The 20,507-nt window shown below is 40.9% G+C and overlaps 1 protein-coding gene across 5 annotated transcripts in view; it reads left to right on the plus strand.

Annotated features, from left to right (window-relative positions):
* Window positions 1–20,507, plus strand: part of CACNA2D1 (calcium voltage-gated channel auxiliary subunit alpha2delta 1) — a 437,667-nt gene that overhangs the window by 71,811 nt on the left and 345,349 nt on the right. For all 5 annotated transcript variants that reach the window (XM_086609980.1, XM_086609982.1, XM_086609983.1 and 2 more), the window contains exon 3: window positions 7,558–7,674. In XM_086609980.1, the coding sequence (XP_086466106.1) occupies window positions 7,558–7,674 (117 nt within the window). The remainder of the gene's footprint in view (window positions 1–7,557; window positions 7,675–20,507) is intronic.

Here is a 20,507-nt window from a genome sequence, read left to right on the forward strand (position 1 = left end):
CTGATTATTCCATCCTACAAAGTTTCACTGATTATCTGCTTTCCTTTGAGTAGGCACCTGAGTGAGCCAATTGACTCTGGTACTACACACACTCTTTCTGATGTTGGCTGAGGCATAAGTGTTCCCAACACCTTGCAGAATTCAGCCTGAGTGTGTTACTTAAGAATAAACTAGCTCTGGGCTGATTTTTTTTTTCCTAATGTGCACATCACTATTATAATATGTCATGGTTTTCAACACATCAGCTGCTCTGTCACTTGTCGTTCCAGACCTTTACAGCAGTCAGTGATCAGGCAAGTGATTCTGAAACGCAACAGCTACAGTAAACTGTTGGGGTGGTTTTTTCCTTTGTGTTGTTGCCATGAATCTCAAGTATGAAGGCATCTGTGAGTTGCTAGGGAGCAGCTGTAATCTTATTTATACATTATATGTAGCACAGAGTAAGATATATTTAAAACACTCAGACTGATTTCTTTGAACATACAGAATGCTCCTTGGAAAGGAACATTTTTCAATGTGTTCCACAATGGATTGCTTGTGATCCAAAGAAAAGACATGTCTTGTGAGAACAAAAATTCTCTGGCATGTATTAGAAATAGAAAGTGTTAGTATAATTGTGGAAATAGGATATGGTAGTAAGATGATAGAATTTGCTGCCTCTGGACAGATTATGTAGTTGTTTGCGACTACTAAAATTCTGAGTTAAAGGAAAATATTTACAGTAATAAAAAGTTAGCAACAATACTCGCTCACACGGATTGAAGTGGTTATTTCTGTTTTCTGACTTTTCCTGCTCCCAAGATTTCTTCCTATGTTTGGACGTCTGTCAAATGACTCCCTTCTCTGTTTTTCTTACATAAATAAGATCATGACATGTAACTTCATGGCACTTATAAAGCCAAAAAAAAAAAAAAGTGAATATGTGGTGTTATTAGTTGATATTTTTAGCTAAACAAAGTTATTAAAACTGAAACTGTGATTCTGTAAAACGTGTTGAATATTGTTGATAAAACAATATCATTTCATCAAACGATTTGTTTTGAAAATTTTAACATTACCTAAAACTTCAGTAAGAAATATACTTTTTGTGTTCGAGGTAGATGACTCCTTTCTTTCCAGGATAAACTACTAAATTTTTTGGGGGGGTCAGTATGTATGATTTTTTTTGAATAGGAAGAGGGAGAATGGAGAGCAATGAATGAGCTCGGAGCTGACCAACATCCTGGCCCAAGCTGAAGTAGATGTATAAGTCAGAAAAGCTCTTAAGTCATCCCATTAGCTATTTTTTTATTTAATGTTCCAAAATGATTTATTAGGCAAGGATTTTACTTCCATCGAGCTTTGTAAGGTAACTCTCTTTTGTTTAGATGAGGAACAGATAAAAATACTGTGACTCAGAATGTATAAACCTCTCGAAGTGTCTGTTCCTTTCAGTAACTATAAAGGTGACTTGATTGCTTGCTCAGCCTTAGGTTTAGAAGTCTCAAAGCTACATAAAACCCCAACCATTAGCAAAGAGCAAACATCATTCTTTAATTCACATTGGTTTTAGCAGGGAACAACACAATACACCGAAGCAGCTTTGGTGTTGAGCGGCACCCAGAGCAGTACGCCCTGGACAGGACTTCAGAAGTTGTCTTGAACATCTTGGGGTGTTTCTGCATCTTGCTCCCCAGCAATCAAGGCTCTGAACGCTCTTTTACTTTGAGGACAGCTCTGTACCTAAGCTACTTCTCTGCATTCATGACATACTGTTCTTCAGCTAAGAAGTAATTTGGGGTTGCTAGTGCATGAGATGTCTGTTGCAGAAGTGCTGGCTCTGAACATGGTGTCAGATTAGCTCTTTCACAGCCACAAGTAAGTAAATTTGGGGTGACTTCATGAAGAAACATGCAAGCATCCATTAAAAGTGTTCTCCAATTCTTCTAGTTCCATCTTCTAGTTCTAGGCAGTTAATGCTGAGATAATGAAATGTAGTGTCCTTTGTGCTTCACCCTGAGTCAGGGAGGGAGGGGAGTTTTCAGCTTTGACTGCACAGTTTTAAGGGAGATGGGTGCTAGTAATGGAGTGTCTCAGCAGTTTCAGACATGACAAGCAATGAATCAAGTCCAGGATTCAACTAGGCCTCCAGTTAGGAGTAAAAGGAGATAAGACTAGGAACAGGTTGGAGACAAGGCTAGAGGGTGGGTCAAACATCCATCCAAGAGACAGGACTGCAGAAAAGCTTTAACATACATCAGAGAGGTCCATCTAGGAGATGGGCTAACTATGGCATGGGGCCAAGACCTATGCAGAGGATAGGACTGAAGACAGGCATACCTACACCATATCCCAGGACTGGGCTGAAGTGGAGCCCGTGGGCAGGGCTGCAAGTGGAAGTTCCCCATGAGGCAAGTCCTGCTCATTAGGGCCTATTAGTGCCCCATGATGGTAGAAAGCAAGAAACTTTTTGGAAGGACCGGGGAGAAGTGGCTCCCTTCAAAAGCAGAGAATAGGCAGGAAGAGAATAATTCACAAAACCTTTATTTAAGTGTTGCTTTGTAGACCCCACCACAAAGTTTTGGCTGATTTTGAGTCCCAAGCTTGATAGTATCTTTGAACAGTAGTTTTACCATCCTGATACTCTCCAGCTGATCTAGACTGATATAAAGCATTGATTGTTGACAGAGGTGTCCCATCAGCCTAGCTGAGCTAAGTGGTCTTGAAAGTAGTATTGAAATAATAAAAACATCAATATATTTACCTTGTATAGATAAGCATTACTGGAATTGTTGAGTTGTTTCTCTATTCCAAAGCATATTTAAAGGTAGGAGAAGATACTGTGTTTTTGAAATTCAGGGTTTGAAATTCTGAAGATCTTGTCTCGTATGGCTTCTATGTTCATGAAAGTATTCAGCAATGGTTGCCGTGTTCATGTCCCATGTTTGGGCCCTCAGCCAAGTTACCACTGCCTGAGGAAAAGGCTCTGTTCTTTCTTAAATTGTGAGACTGACAGTTTCAAACAAACAAAGAGACAAACAAACTAACAAAGAGGCAAAGGAATTCTATTGTAGTTTGGAATAATTCAACATGAATTATTATTCCTTGTTATTCGAGTAGTCAGTGTAAACAGTGCCAAGGCCACAGATCCAAAGCACAGACCATTTATTCCTCTCAGGAACTTTTTCTGAGTGTAATAAAACATGAGGGCTACTTAAATAAAATTTCAGTGTTGCAGCGGGCCCCAGTGCTTGCCACAAGGTAGCAAGAGCCATGCAATGAAAGTGTGGCTTTCCTTCTCTATCAATTTGTACAGAAATGTTTGACTTTCCCTCACGAGTCTTACAGAAATCAAGGAGAATGTGTCTTTGTGAGAGGTTTATAAACATGTCCTTGAAGACTGAGTGGAGAGGGGCATGTTCTGCTGAGGAGCTGGCAGTTTTTCTAATCTTTACCATGTTCAACTATTGTCCTTCTTGTGTTGTTTCATCCTAATGTGACTTTTCCCATCATATTCTCTCCCCTAAAACCTTGCAGTTCATTGTATCAGAATAAATATTCAGCACTTAGAAAGCAATTTTAATACATTCTTGCCTGAATAAAGAAGTGCATGGCTATTGACTTCAGAGAAAAATTAAGTATTTGTTGTGTTACGACCTTGCAGATTTTTCTTAGTCATGCAATGAGGCTTTATTCCGTGAGAAGTAGTAGAGTTTTTCTGACACTTTGGAGAGCTTTTAGCAAAACATTAGTGATTAAAGTACTGAAAATGATTTTAGATGTGAAGCCGACAGAAACTCGCATTCACTTGGTCAAAGCAATTTAATAAAACATATTCAAATTAGCGCTTCTTAACAAGCCACGGAGCCTGCCAAATTGCATTTGGAAAGACAAATGAGCACACCTTTGCTGATAAGACCCGTTATGGCTATTTGAGATGAGCTTTTGCTAATTGTGTCTGACTGCTCGGTGGGAGGCTTGGAGAAGGAAAAGTTTGTCACAGGGTGCCAAATCCTGAAGCGCGTATCGTTTCCCCATGTGTTGTGCAGAACTGCTGCAGTGCTACGGCTGAATTAAAGAAAAAGGGAGCAGGCAACAAATGAATTATGTACACACCTCGTAAATAATTAGTGAATATTTCTTACACTGTTCCTTGGTAGTTGAGACAGGTCTCATGCTTCAGGAAAATAAAGTGTGTGAAATTCTGAGTTATTTCTGATGCCTTTTGTTTAGGAGCTTGTGGGATAAATCTTCCACCAGTGGTAGAAGCAGGGGAGATAGGTGCTCCAAGCCCTGACATGGGGCAAAGTAAAGAGAAGGAGAAGCAGTCACTGACTCAACTCTATGTAGGATCTTGTGCTAAACTCAAAGCTTTTTTCTTGGGGGAGTGTTTGTTTGAATTTTTATTTAATTTTATATTTAATCACTGACAGATAACACCTTGTGAAGCCAGCCTCAGAGACAGACTTTCTCAGTGGTGGGACCCACAATGCCTGTTATAAAGGTTTTAAGTCAAAGTGTGAATAGGACTCCTGTCTCTTGTGGTGATCATCTCCTTGTTAAACAATACAGGCTTTTCAACTATTCTGATAGCTGGTTCTGGAGAAGAAAAGTGAAGATGTTTGGGGTTGTTTTCTACACATGTACCCACTAGACCACACTTTGATAATCTGCAGCTTTCAAACCATTCAAGCTTGGAGGTATGAGAGCAACTTCTCTATAGGAATAGGATGTGTGAATAAATTGAGTGTTTTCAAATTGGGGTTTATAGGATCATATGCTTGCTGTAAGAATGGATTAGATATAGGGATGGAAGTGCAAATTTTCCATCCAGAAATTTTCCATCTTGAACCCTTACCAGTATGGCTTACTGTAACTTTGCTCTATATTGAAAAATTAAGTCCAGTGAATTATTGCTACTGTGTTTCTGTTCAGTGGGATGCAAAACCTTGGTTGTGTGGATGCAGTGCACCATCACCTTAAGTTCTGCTGAGCTGTTAGATCACAGCCTGTTAGAAACCATATTTCACTAAGTGCTTCAATATGTCAGAGAACCAACACTACACCACTCGCCCTTATATAGCTGGTCAGTGTGGTCTCCAAGTCATCCCTATCGTCCATCTGCCTGAACATGTATTACTTGAACACATACTGCCTGTGCCCCTACCGTGTGTTTTCTTTGCTTGTGGCCTTCTTAATGTTTGTTTATAAACATCTAATAGAAAAATTTAATTACAATGAAATTACATTTTTGCAATGAACTACTGTTTTCTCCAAATTTTAAGATGTTTCTGCCTAATCGAAATTCTCAAATTAAAAAGGATCACATTTAAATGTTCTTATTCCTTTCACCATTGAGTAGCAAATAAAAAATAATTGCATAAACAAATCTGAAAAAAAAAGAGAAACCAGGAAAAATCTGGGTAAAGCAAAACAAATATTTTCACAAGTAAAATAAATTAACGTTTTAAAAGGATGTCTTTTTATTATTTAAAAACTTGAGTGAAAGTTATTTTACAGTTTTATAGCCTATTAGTAAAATCTTGTGACTGTTCTTCTATAAGTTCAGTATCGTTTGATGCAGTTGTACTACACATAGTCACGAGTGATGTTTAAAGAATTTGGCACTACTTTTCAAAGAATAAGACATGAATGCCTTCTAACATCCATATTCTAGTGCCTGTTACTTATGTGATCAGAGTGAATATTTGCTGATGATGGGAAATCCGATAGTTTTGCCAGGTTTGATGGTGACTCCAATTTAGATACTTCTCTGAAATTTCCATTATTGATTCAAACCATCCGAATCTATAAAACTGACTTCTACTCTTACCTTGCTTATAGGACTGTAGGGCTCTTCTGGTCATTACAGTCAATTTAACTCTGAATCCCATTGCTGACTGTACAAATTTTATGTGTTTCAGAGACAAATATAAGAAATTACGTAGTGATCAGATGTAGGATATTTTTTTTTTAATTAATAGTATGCCTGTAGGGCATTTCTACTATTAAGACCTTTCCTCAAAAAAGAAACAAAGAAAAAAAAAGAGAGATTTTGGGTTACACCTAAGAGGAACTCTCTGTGTGGAAATTTGGAAAATCAAGCACCTCAAAAATATCCAAATTGTAATCAGAGGTTCATTAGAAATGACCTTTTGTGGTGGTTTTCAGCTCGTGATGCACTGAATTTTAAAAATAATTACTCCTCCATGAAGAACTAAAGCTTGTTCCAGTTACTCAGTTACTGATGGAAAGACTGTACTTCCGAAGGAAAAAAAACAAAACACAGCATAAGTGTTGTGAAATTCAAAAGTGACGAAAACCTATGACAGCTTCTGAGACATGGCCGATAAAAATTTGCAGCTATAACTGTAGTTGTCAGAAATTTATTTGTGATAAGTACTCATCCTCTACAAGCATCAGAGACATTTTTTTCTGAGTTTCTTTAAGGTCTCTGTACCTTTCACCTGAGAAACCTGGCGGGGCTGGTAGGCTCAGTCTGGTCCGCAGTTTCTCAGTTCTTGTGCTGGCTGGCAGCCAGTGCATTAGTGCTGGACCCGTTCCTGCCTGTGCCTGGAATTACTCCCCGGGAGACAGCAGAGCCCCCGCAGCCCCCGCCGGGCAGCCTTGCGTTGCGCAGAGGCAGAGTGCTTGAGTAAACTCAGGCCATCTGTTGGTTGCATAAATTAGTTTTCCCCATTTCCCCATCTAGCCATAAGAGATCTGCTTTTTTTTCTTCTTTTTTCTTCCTCCCCTTCCCCCAGTAATGTATTTTTTCTTTATGCAGTTCTTGTAGCACACAGGCAAATGGATTTCTTGCTACTTTTTTCTTCTTTACTTCATGTAGTTGCATGCATTTCATTGTAGTGGCTTTGTTTTACAAATCAAATTATCTCCTTTATATACGTGTTCTGCTTTGGAAAAAGTGAATGGCTCCAACCAGAGATAACCTTTTTTCATGACAGAGGAGAAACGTGATTATAGTTGCTTTCCCCTCTTCCCCTCATCTTTTTCCTCCTTTCTTTTTTTCCTCAGTTCCCTTTCTTTTTTTCTTTTCCCTTTTCCCCCACTTATTTGTTTTCTTCCTCTTCCTCCTCTTTCCTCATGAATACTAACACTATAATATGAATAAATAGATAAAGGACTAAATTGATTACATTAGCATAACTTAAATGATTTACTTCAAATGGGTTGTTGTTCAGCATTTGAGGAAGAATTAAATTCAGCAATAACTATTGGATTTCAACTTCAGTCATTTTAAAGGATCTCCATTTTACGTTCCTCTCAGCACTCTATGGGAATCAGATTCCTTGAACATTTAGCAATTGGATAGTCAGTCACTTGAAACAGTCAGTTTTGTAGATTTATTAAATGATTTTTAGTGGCACCTCCTACCTCTCAGACAAAAAGGTGAAGTATTTCTTTCACAAGGCATGTCTGGCTTTTCGTAGCAATAGTCTTTCTGAAGCTCTCTACTAAGAACAGAGGACATCTTGGTGCCTGTTCTGGCAAGTCACTTTGCTTATTTTAAATGTCTGTTGCCATTTTGATTTATTTCCATTTTTTTTCCTCTTGCAGATTTATTTGAAAAACAGAGATTTGTATACTGTAGAAGCCAACAACCCTCGTCAACTAGTGGAAATTGCAGCCAGAGACATTGAAAAACTTCTGAGTAATAGGTCTAAAGCCTTGGTGGTGAGTACTAATGGGTTAGGTTTTCTCTTTAGCATTTTAAAAACCCCTTTATTTATTATTGAAACATGCTTTTATTGTTATTTTTGCTGCCTATACACTTATGAGCAGTGTCAGCCTGATGTATACAGGACGTGACATGTAGAAGGATGGCTCATGACTTCATGGTAGAAAATTAACTCATTAGTTCGTTGGCAGAGGGCACGTGCTTATAATATTGATGAACAGATTAGGAACCACGGCCAAGTAACAAATGGAGTTATAAATAGACTGGAAAATATTCCTCTAAGTGACGCACATGAATGTTTATGACTTGAAGATCACTGTACTCTACAGTCAGCAGTGATCTTGAGGAAACAAGAAGTAGGGCTTTTTTTAAATGTGATTTAAACATAATGGTATCTTTGAAGTCATGATGTTCATTTAGGTACTATTGCCAACTGCATCTGTTGATATTTGGTCTCTTCGTCTTTTTAGTTACTCAGTCTTTCTTGATGGTAGCGACTAATTCTTCTTCAACTAACGTAGCCATGTGTGAATCAGATTTATTTCCATACCTATTCTATTTCTGACATGCTAATTTAAGCTGTATCAGCAAAGTTAATCCTGAACTTTTAGTGTGAAGGTGGTGCTGCATTGCAACCTCACGACTCTTAGTGCTTTAAATAAGGAGTAGCTATTTCTTTAAAGTGCTTTTGCCAGCAGTCCCTTTCTCTTCTATCCTGGAAGACGCCAAACCTGAGTAATTGCTTTTTAGGATTCCTACTCACATCACTCTGAGTTGTGTAAGAGGTTAGCGTGCTTTTCAGTAGATACTGACCACACATACATGGGGGAATCCGGATGAATTCATGAACATGATTTTTACAGAGTAGAGCTGTTAGAAATAGGCTTAAAGAATGGGACAGGAGACTGGGATTCCCTGAGCAATTTCATATCCACATAGACTTGCAGATGAGTTTGGACTTGTCATTTAAAGTGAAAGAGAGAAGAAAGAGGGATTAATTCACCTCACTGTAGATATCTACTCAGCTGGTTGTCCTAAGCTCCCTTTTTTGTTCAGTAGAACAAAACAGGCACTCTCAGGCAGGATTGACCTGACATGTTCTGAATAAGACTTTAAAATGGGATGAACTACAGCCCAGAAGTACTGACTTCTCTCTTTCTCTATCAGAGGAGCCTCGCTGTAAATGTCTATACAGTAGGCATGTAAAGCTGGGGGAGATGAGTCCCACCCAAGCAGTCCTTTTATCGGTACAGCTTAATGCAGCTGAAGAATCAGTCCGAGAGTGAAACTGCTGCTGCACACTATCCTGAAGACTATCCTTTTTGTAGGCAATGGGATTTTGCTTAGTCAGTTGTCTGTGCATAGGTACCACAGGAGGTACCCATTTTCCTGCCTTTTCTTCTTAACAGTTCACTCCTCCAGTTCTGGTAGCTTCCCTAACATGCAACGTACATCAGTGTTATCTGATTCAGTCAAATAATGAAATAATGAGCTCCTGGAGCGAGTCCAAAGAAGGGCGACTAAACTGGTCAAGGGGCTGGAAAATAAAACTTATGAGGAGCGGCTGAGGGAGTTGGGGCTGTTTAGCCTGGAGAAGAGGAGGCTGAGGGGAGACCTGATTACAGCCTACAAATACTTGAGAAGGGATGGTGGGGAGGAGGGGGAAGGGCTCTTTACATTAGTGATGGGTGATAGAACAAGAGGAAATGGGTATAAGCTTAGTCAGGGGAGATTCAGGTTGGATGTTAGGAAGTATTTCTTCTCTGAAAGGGTTGTCAGCCACTGGAATAGTCTGGCCAGGGAGGTGGTTGAGTCCCCATCCCTGGATGTGTTTAAAAATAAGGTGGATGATCTACTTGAGGATATGGTTTAATGGGGATTAGGGACGATTGGACTCGATGATCTCTAAGGTCTTTTCCAACCTAGAAATCTATGAAATCTATGAAATAAGTGTAAAATAGATGTGATTTTTTGGTTTATTTTCCTGGTTTAACTTGGTCGGCATATGTTTATGTAGCACTCAGTGGACTTTGTATTATTATTGCAAAGTGTTATAAGTCATTTGCAGACCTTTGTGAACACACCAGTTTATCTACCATTTTCCCATCGACCCATGTAAGTCTGATGTTTCTAAATTATTGAAGCCAAATCCTAGATTTTCTTGGGATTCAAGGTTAATGTAGGGGTCTGTGGTGGTTTGATCTTAAAACTTTAAGAAAATTAAGTAAGTATCTCATGCTTATTTTATTATTTTGGTGGATGTGACTCATGATGTCTTTAACGCTTGGGGTTGCCATTACTGCCAGGGCTGCAGTGAATGTACAATACTTACTATTTTAAGCCGCGTGCCATCACTTCAGGATGTGTATTAGCGAGATGTCTGCATGACATCTTGCCACTTCATGCAGAGTAAAATTCATCCCCAAAGAGGTGGAAACAACTTAGCTCCCTCCTCACACTTCATATGACTGAATCTGATTTGCCACCTATTAAACGTTGATCAATGATGCCTCTCTTTAGTGTCGGAACATCTCTAAATTTTTTTTTAATTACTTTTTTGTTCAATTGCCTGGGAATCACCAGAATCTACAAACATTTATTATGTAATTACAACACATACGTAAGATCCTTTTTGCAGCAAGTGATTGAAGTGACCTGCTGAAACATTCCTCTACTCCAGTTCAAGAAGGACAGAGCTGACTTACAGAGGTTTTCAGGTTTCAGATGTTTGCCTTGCCTAAACTTTCTGTGAACTTTGTATACTTTTAATGCCCTAATTATATGTATATCTAAAAATATCCTGTTTTTATATATATGTGTGTAAATATATATATACACACACATCCCATATGTACCATATATATGTTAACCTACTGTGCTTTTTTAAACCAAATGCTATTTAGTTTCTCTCTATATATGCTAGTTTGTTTTTTTTCCTTTTTTTTTTTTAAATCTACATACATTTTAAAAATAAAAAAATATCAAACCCACTTTCTTCAGAACAGCTGTCTAGGGGTAGCTGGTCATAGATGGTTCCTGAGGAAACTTACATTTCCTATTCTATCAAATGCCAGACACAGCCAAAGCCAATACATTGCATAATGAGTATAACCTCTCAGATTAGTAAAAACTACTCAGTGTTGATTAAGCTTTTTCATATTATTTTTGTTGTTTGATTTAGTTTCTGGTTTCTGATTCAGACATTTTTCTCAACCATTATCAAGGTTAGCTGTTTTGGGGAGTTGTGCTGTTGTATCTGTAAAAAAGTGTATTTCTGGTGTATATTCATGTACCCAGCAGCTTAGTCTGACTGAAAAAGAAGAAAAGAGGAAAAGGCCTAAAAAACATTACAGGGAAAAACACCCTTTTATTAATCTCAGTGCTAGTCACATCTCTTTGCTGACTCATGTTCTACATGCTTATTAATTTTGGATCACTTCATGTTGCTTTCTCTTGTGCTATCACCTGACCTCAAGAGCTCCTAATGACTCTGATATTTATAGTGGTTTTTCTGTTTGTAGTTGTCCCGGATTTATATCAGAGCTTTCAATGACTTCTGATTTTAAATCTTCTAGATTATCTTTATGCACAGGAGACACTCTTCTTATCTGCCGCATGTGAACTACTACTTTCTGCTAAGAGAATTTCTTCACTTTCCATATGTATTTCTCTTTCTTCTTTTTAAAGACTATCTTTATGCTGGCATTTTGTAAACTTTATATAGTTGTCGTGGTTTTAGGCTGATCCAGCAACTAAAACTCACACAGTCTCTCCTTCTCCAATAAAGTAGAGAGGAGAGAAAAAAAACCAAAAGGACTGAGGGTTGAGGCAAGAACAGAGGGAGCACCCACCAACCATGGTCCTGGGCAAAACAGGCAGCGCTTTTCTCAAAGCAAAACAGTTTATTAATGATTACTTAGAAGGACAAAGGGAAATAAAAACCGATTACTTGAGAGGACAGAAAGAAACAAAACCAGATCTTAAAACCGACACCTTCCCCCCCCCCACCTTCCTTTTCCTCCCGGCTCTACCTCCTCCCCCCAGCAGCACAGGGGGCAGGGACTGGGGGAGTGCAGGTCAGTTCATTCCGTGCTGTTACTGCTGCTTCTTTCTTAAAGGAGAAGGAGTCCTTACACCCTTTTCCCCTGCTCCAATGGATCCCCTACCCACGAGGAAAAAAATCCACAAATTTCTCCAACGTGAGTCCAGCCCACTGGAAACAATCCTTCCCCACAGATTGCTCCGGTGTGGGCTATACCACAGTCTCGGGTACTTAGGGAGCTGCAGCCACTCGCTCCGGCGTGGGTCGTCACGAAGACTCCAGATGCCTTTCTGCCTTGCCGTGCCCCCAACACGACCATCCTCGGGCTCAGGCATCTTCTCCCCACGGGCTGCGAGTGGGTCGCTGCTCCACCGAGGCCGTCCTGGTTGCAGAGGGGCAGCCTGCTATCTCACCATCAGCCGCAGGGGAAACTCGGCTCCGGCACACCTCCTCCCGCTCCATCCTCACTGACCTGCTGTCGATGCGGCTGTTTCTCTCAGATCTCAGTCCTCTCCAGGTGAACTCAGCCCAGTGGGCACCCTGGGAGTGGGGTGCCCCCGAGTTCCCCAGCTGGCTCCGCCGCCGCCATTCTCCGTGGGCGGCGCCGGCCCGACGCAGGCAGCCGCCCGGCCGGGAGCCAGGGAGAGGGGGCAGTGCCCTCCTCCCTTCTCTGCTCGATCCTGGGCGAAGCACCTTTTCCGGTTCCCTTGTCCTGACTTAAATAGGGCAATTCGCAGAGGCGCCCTATTGGCTCAACCCCGAGGGGGATGGCAGTCTGATCCGGTGGCCAGAACTAAGCCTAACCCGGTTCCAAAACCGGGGAGGTCGCAGGGAGCAAAATCCCTCTCCTGCCACCAGAACCACCCCCCCCTCCACATCAAACCATGACAATAGTGAAGCTGAATTATTTATCTGAAATTTAAGTCTTCTTAAATCTGCTGGGTCACATTTTCTCTGAAATCAGGAGTGGAGTTGAATGGAGCTGTTACTAATGACTGCACAGAGGGTTTTACTGTTGGGACTAATATGACTCACAGTGTTAATTAAGACCTGAATCCTGAAAAGAGTATGATGCAAGAGGATCATACATCCTCCAGTGATGCCATGAGGAAGGTGCCAGTGAATGATATAACAGTGCCATTGTTCACACAGCATACCCCAGCAATGCCATGATTATCTCTAGGCATGCTACACAAACAATCTTTGGGCAAGGTTATAATAAGAAAATGTTAGTGGTGACTTTTCTAATAATAAAGTGGTGGGTTGGCCCTGGCTGGATGCCAGGTGCCCACCAGAGCTGTTCTATCGTTACAGACCTCAGCTGGACAAAGGAGAGAACTATAACGAAAAGCTGTGGGCTGAGACAAGGACAGGAAGGGATCACTCAGAAATTACTGTCGCAGACAAAACAGACTTGACGTGGGGAAAATTAATTGAATTTATTAGCAATGAAGTCAGAGTAGGATAATGAGAAATAAACCCAAATCTTAAAATCACCTTCCCCCCACCCCACCCTTTCTCCCAGGCTCAACTTCACTCTCAATGTTCTCTACCTCTTCCCCCTGAGTGGCACAGGGGGACGGGGAATGGGGATTGCGGTCAGTTCATCACATGTTGTTTCTGCCACTCTTTCCTCCTCAGAGGGAGGACTCCTCACACTCTTCCCCTGGTCCAGCGTGGAGTCCCAGTCCCTCTCACGTGAGTCCGTCCTGTGAGCTGTAGTTCTTCACAAACTCCTCCAGCGTGGTCCCTTCTACAGGGTGCAGTCCATCAGGAACAGACTGCTCCAGTGTGGGCTTCTCAAGTGCTGTCAGCAAATCTGCTTCAGCATGGGCTCCTCTGCCATGAGTCCACAGGTCCTGCCAGGAGCCTGCTCCAGCACGGGTGCTCACAGGATCGTAGCGTCCTTCGGGCATCCACCTTCTCCAGCCCATGGTCTTCCATGGGCTGCGGGTGGATCTCTGCTCCACCATTAAGGTCCATGGGCTGTAGGAGGTCAGCCTTATGCCTTACCACAGGCTGCAGGGGAATCTCAGCTCCGGCACACCTCCTCTACCTCCTTCTTCACTGACTGTCTGCATTGTTGTTCCTTTCACATGTTCTCGCTCCTCTCTCCGGCTGAAGTTGCTTTGCACAGATTTTTTTTTTACCACTTCTTAAATATGTTATCACAAAGGCACCGCCACCGTCACTGATGGGGTCAGCCTTGGCCATCAGTGGGTCCGTCTTGGAGCCAGCTGGTATTGGTTCTGTCTGATACAGGGGAAGCTTCTAGCACCTTCTCACAGAAGCCACCCCTGTAGCCTCCCTGCTACCAAAACCTTGCCATGCAAACCCAATGCAAATAAGTTGGCTTCCTTTGAGGGGAAGAGCACCTTTAAATGAGAAATAACTCCTGCATTCCAAATTATTTGTGATTTCATGCAACTTTGCTCTAGAAAACTCTCTAGCTATGACTTAAAGGTAAAATGAGTTAGTGATTCTGTGCATTACACAGAAAAGGCTTGAGTAACATGGAGAAGCTTTGTGATTTCATTTCTGGTTTACATGAGAAAAGACTAACAAAAATCTGCACAAAGATGACTTGTCCCACCGTAAGGAAAAATGTCTTTTTTTTACTTTTTCATGTGCATGAATTTATGCTTGGGAGAAGCTTAAAAATAGCAGTTGAAATAGGTACCTAGCTGGGGAAAAGGGATCTAAACTCACAGGGCTTTCCTAGATAGCTATTACTCGAAAACATTAGGCGTAGAAGACAAAGTCAAGATGAAAAGAAAATGGAGAATTTTCTAGCAAAGTGTAGTGGAGGAAGAGAGTGATATGAGTAGTAAGAAGAGAGACAAGCCAACAGCCTTATAGTCAAGGAAGTCGAAGGCTGTCTTGCAGTAGGGCCTATTGCTCACATAGTGAACATTTCTTTTCTTGTTTACTGTTGTTTACGATTGTGTATTTGCCTGGTCTAACCCTGCTAACACACGCTATTTCAAAATGATGGAATTTCCATATGCATACGGCATCCATGTGGTCCTGTGAGGACCAGGGAGTTGGACTTGGTGATCCTTATGGGTCCCTTTCAACTAGAGATCTTCTATTATTCTGTGGTATTATGGGCAAGTTAATATTCTCTCTCTATATATCTTGCTAAAAGGTGGTGTACTGACTGGCTGTGCTACCATCAACACCTGCATTTCCAGGTGTGTAATGGAAGACAGGTGGAGGTTTCATTAAAAATGCATCCTGCAGTAACTAATGGCAAAACTCACAAAGGTTCTTGGACATTTTTCAGGTACACAACCTTTCCAAGGATAACAACAGTGTGCCTAGCCCATTAGGCAATCTGGCGCCTAAATTGTTCGTTTTCACTGGAGTTATCCTCTGTTTTAAAGTTCCTACCCCATTCATCCATGCAATAGCTTTCTGGAGCTATGCAGATCATGTTAATGGATCATAATCTTTCAGTTCAAATTGAAACTAAATAATTTAAACGAAAACTTTTCTATATACAAGAAAGCAAATACAATACTTGTATTTGGAAAATACTAATATTTATTTCATGAATATCATTAGAAATACTAAATAGAGTACCTGACATTGTAATATATTTATAAAATATGGTTTGAGGAGTTACAAATATTTTCTCACTGTCTATATAAAACCAATCCCTTTTAAACTCATTAATATATGAGATGGATTCATTCTATATGTAAAATACTGTACCAATCTCAAGATTTGCAAAGATCCTAATTTTTTGTGTCACACTTTAAAATTTAAAGCTGTAAATTTTTTTTTTAGAAAAGTGTATTTTAAAAACTCAGTGCTTTGCAAAAGCCTTATTATGGTTTAGCACCAGGCAGCCGCTTGCTTACTGCTCTCCCACCCCAGGGGGACGGAGGGGAGAATATAACCAAAGGCTCGTGGGTTGAGACAAGAACAGGGAGGGGTCACCCACCAACCATGGCCCTGGGCAACAGACTCAGCTTGGGGACAAATCAATTTAATTGGTGATCAATCACAGAGAGGGTAATGAGAAACAAAACCAGATCTTAAAAACACCTTCCCCCACCTCCTCCCTTCTTCCTGGGCTCAGCTTTGCTCCCAATTTCTGTACCTCCTCCCTGCCAGTGGTACAGGAGGATGGGGAATGGAGGTTGTGATCAGTTTTTTACACGTTGGTTTTGCCACTCCATCCTCCTCAGGGAGAGGACTCCTCCCACTCTTCCCCTACTCCAGCATGGTGTCCCTCCCACGGCAGACAGTTCTCCATAAACTTCTCGGATGTGAGTCCTTCCCACAGGCTGCAGCTCTTCACAAACTGCTCCAGCACAGGTTTTTCCCAGAGACTTATGGTCTTCTTCGGGCACAGCCACTTGCTCCAGTGTGGTCATCTTCATGGCTGCAGGTCTTCATAGATCACTCCACCACACAAACCCAACACAAGGCTGTTTTGGAGTTTTATTTTCTGTATATGCATTATGTCATGAGGGAAACAAAATATGACTTATCTTAAAGTAATATTTGATCCAGAGCTGCACGCTGAGTCTAAGGTGCAGCCTCACTCTCGTGCAGTGTGAAGTTGTTAGTGGTGCAGCCTTTGGCCTTCCTTTGCCCATCTGAGCAGCCCATTACTCATTAGGTACCAGGGACCATCCTTAACCTTCTATGAGAGGAAAATCTGCAGGTTTATCCTCTGGCTCATTTTTGCTGTTATTTTTCAATTGAAGAGAGTAAGCAAGTTCAGATCTCTTAGGTAAGAGAAAATGAAAGTTAAGAGAGACGACAAATAAAGTACACCTACTAACAGTCTTTGCAAAGACTACTGCAGAAAATTTTGGAAACAAGATCAAAATGTCCTATTTCTTGCTTAGATAAGATGCCTTTCTGCATTCACAAATTATTTAACTGTTGACTACTTGTTTGTATAATACTGCGAGATGAATCCTACTTGTCCCCCTATCCAAAATTGAGATGTATGCATATTGCCCTGCAAATCATCTTTTCCACAGTGAAATATCTCTTTCTGGAAAGCCTCAGTGTCTGAACCTTATTGTCAACACTGCAATGTACACTCAGAGTGCATTTATTAATAAACTTTTATTTCATTACTGCCCATATTCTAAGGCAACAACAGAACCGTTTGCGTAAAGCAAACACTCAAGTTCCACTAAACTACATTTCACTGGAGAATGAGAGACATTCATATTTTCACTGCCAAATTCCTTCTTAATGTTTCTTTGTTTTGCTGTGGGGTTATTCGTTTTTACTTTTAACTATTAAACTTTTACATTAAGGTCGGTCAAGGGAAGGTGCTGGTCAATACCCTTGGCTTCTTGGGCTGCGTGTAGACAAAGAGGAATTACAATGCAGATTTGCACTTTATTGTCTAGATTTCTTCAGACATCTCAACCACAGACATCATATCTTCATTCTAGCCTTTATGCCTTGGTTTCTTCTGAAAACTGAGGAAACTGAGTTTCCATGGAAACTGAGGCACAGATTGTGTGCTAGGAGACAGGTTCCCTCTACGTGCTGTTGGGAAGCGTCCAAGGTGCGCAACTGTGCCTGTGAACGAGGAGCTCAGAATGTTTATCAGCTAGTTTAGATGCAATTTCAACACAGCTGTGCAAGTGTGTCCAGATCCCTTAGTATTTCCCTGCCCATCTGAAAGAAGGCTTCAGTGTCTCACAATACAACTGGGAAGCTTAAATAAACATGTGTTATAACATATTTTGAGATTCCTGGGCAGAGATGCTGTGCACTTTAAATAGGGTTGGGAATTTTTCTGTAGCCTGAAAGACCTTTAAAACTAAAATAAATTTTGTAGGTGTGCTTGATACTACTGGTTTTTGGAAGGGATCCAAAATTCTAGCCTGAGTTTTGATTAGATGCCTAAAACCTACCTAACATCCTTGAAAACACTCTGGGACACCTTCTTTCTGGTCTACTAATCTTACATTGATTGCCTGTACTAACAAGATATCTTTCCACTCTTTATAATGCTCTATAGATAAATTGAAGTTGTCCACTCATTTATCAGAACCTTCCCTGGGCAGCATCTCTGTTGCAAGTCAGTCAGAGCTCTCCTAAACTCCACCAGAAATTCCAAAGAAGCCTAAATAGTCACACCTAATAGTGAAGTCCACCACTTCCACGTGATAAACTAAAGATTAGATCTAATCTCTCTGTGAGGGCTTGGGCTAGGTCTCTGAAATGAAAGTGTCTGTGTATACATATGGATACATATCTTGATCTGAACATGCTTACATAGGTGTGTTGAAATTCCATCTAAACTATATTTGGGTGTGCATACGGGAAATAAGTATTTTTCCAGTTGTCTTCTAATCTAAAATATCTGACCAGGAAGGAGGATCTGCAACTCAGTTCTTTTCCTTCCTGTTTAAGTCCTCTGATCACAAGGCTAAAGTCCTCCAATCCATAGTATAATCTATGCAAAATAACTTTTTGATGCTAATGATTGACTTGTGCCTTTGTTATCATTCTGTCAGATATGTTAAATCCATTTATTCTTAGTCTCAGGCTGTGAGGTCCAGAGTCCTTGCCCTTTAACCTGATACGTAAGGTCATTCTCTGGAGGTGTAGTTTGGATTCTCCTAAAGTTGATGGCAATCTGTGATTCTGACTTTCCTCTTTATTTTGCAAATGATGACATGGTAAATATTGTGATTTTTTCAGTAGAAGACACTGATGAACTAGGTCTTGAGTTGATGGAGGCACCTGATGTTTCCTATTAGTTCCTTATGCATGGGTGTGATATCCCATAGAATCAACAGAGAAAGGGAGAGGTCTCAGTTTCACCGTTGAGTTGTGGCAGCATCAGAAAGTTCATCAAGATGAAATGTCTTTCTTTTCCTCTCCTTCCTAGCTGCTTTTAAGAATGTAAGCCTTGTTGAGAACTGATTTCAAACCTGATTTCAATACAAAAAGAAGCATCACTCGTGTCTTGATAAATTTGCTGCGATTTCCTAGAATCATAGAACGGTTAGGGTTGGAAGGGACCTCAAAGATTATCTAGTTCCAACCCCCCTGCCATGGGCAGGGACACCTTCCACTACACCAGGTTGCTCACAGCCTCATCCAACCTGGCCTTGAACACTTCCAGGGATGGGGCATCCACAACTTCTCTGGGCAACCTGTTCCAGTGCCTCATCACCCTCTGAGTGAAAAATTTCTTCCTTATATCTAATCTAAATCTGCCCTCTTTTAGTTTAAAGCCATTACCCCTTGTCCTATCACTACATGCTCTTGTAAAAAGTCCCTTTTCATCTTTTCTGTAGGCCCCCTTTAAGTACTGGAAGGCTGCAATAAGATCACTCCGGAGCCTTCTCTTCTCGAGGCTGAACAGCCCCAACTCTGTCAGCCTGTCTTCATAGCAGAGGTGCTCCAGCCCTCGGATCATCTTTGTGGCCCTCCTCTGGACTCGCTCCAGCAGCTCCATGTCCTTCTTGTGTTGGGGACTCCAGAGCTGAACACAGTATTCCAGGTGGGGTCTCACAAGAGCAGAGTAGAGGGGCAGAATGACCTCCCTTGACCTGTTGGCCTCGCTTTTAATTTTTCAGGTGTTTCTACCCTTTAGACTCACTTGCCAGTTACAGGCAGTGTTAGATAATTGTATTGGAAAGGCTCAAGTTGGGAATTTCAGAGAAGGAAAATAGCTTAAATTGTGATTAGTTTCCTAGTAAGCAACATTTTCCCACATTTTAATAGTATTTTTTTACTAGTTGTTGTCTGAGCAGCTGTCCATCATAAGGAAGCTGGCAATGGCCTTTCAGTGCTAGATTGTTTGCCAAAATGATTTCAGGTCTGACTTCTAAGAAGAGGAAGCCTACATGAATTGGCTGGATGGTCGCACTCAAAGAGTTGCAGTCAACGGCTTGATGTTCGAGTGGAGACCAGTGACAAGTCGTGTTCCTCAGGGGTCAGTACTGGGGCTGGTGCTGTTTAACATCTTTGTTGGTGACATGGACAAAGGGTGCACCCTCAGCAAGTTTGCTGACGACGCCAAGCTGTGTGGTGTTGTGGACATGTTGGAGGGAAGGGATGCCATCCAGAGGGACCTTGACAGGCTGGAGAGGTGGGCCTGTACGAACCAGCATCACAAACCAAATGGCCAATGTCCTACCAGAAAAATACTGATGTTTTGGAAAAATTTTTACGTGATAGTTTATCTCGGTTGTTTAAGTCTTTTCCATTATATGTTTGGTAGAATTCTACAGAGTTAGGACTCTAGGTCTATTTATATGTTTACTTTTTATATCTCCATCAATTCTCTATATACTGAGTAATTCACCAAGGTGGAAAATTTCTAAATGTTATTTCTGGATGCTTCCTGTGAGTATTCAGAATAGACATTGTAATCTCCTTTTTGCAGCTTTAGATTCAGATTTCAGTCCATGACTAGAGCTGGTCCAAATAGCAGAAGTAGCTACTTCAGATATGGCAATAACTTTGCAAGTGAGTTTAGGACTGACACTGCACTTTTAAAACTGGCTTCACTGAAAAATTTGCACACTAGGAAAAAAAAGTTTTACATATGCTTTTTTTAGACCATAATACTGAGTCCGTCAGCCTGTAAGAACTTTGCTTAAATCTCCAGATGTAGCTGTAGCCTATTCTGAAAGTCAGTTGAGTTGCTGAAGCAAATGTGTTTTGGAATGACAGCTAGCGAGACGTGACACTTATGAAGTCAAACATTTGTCAACTTGTCCACATGTCAGATGTTTGAATTTGTCTTTACTTGTCTTGCCTTGAGTCTTATTTTATTAACCGAAA

The sequence above is a fragment of the Tauraco erythrolophus genome, chromosome 4 (assembly GCF_009769465.1).
Source record: "Tauraco erythrolophus isolate bTauEry1 chromosome 4, bTauEry1.pri, whole genome shotgun sequence".
NCBI lineage: Eukaryota > Metazoa > Chordata > Aves > Musophagiformes > Musophagidae > Tauraco > Tauraco erythrolophus.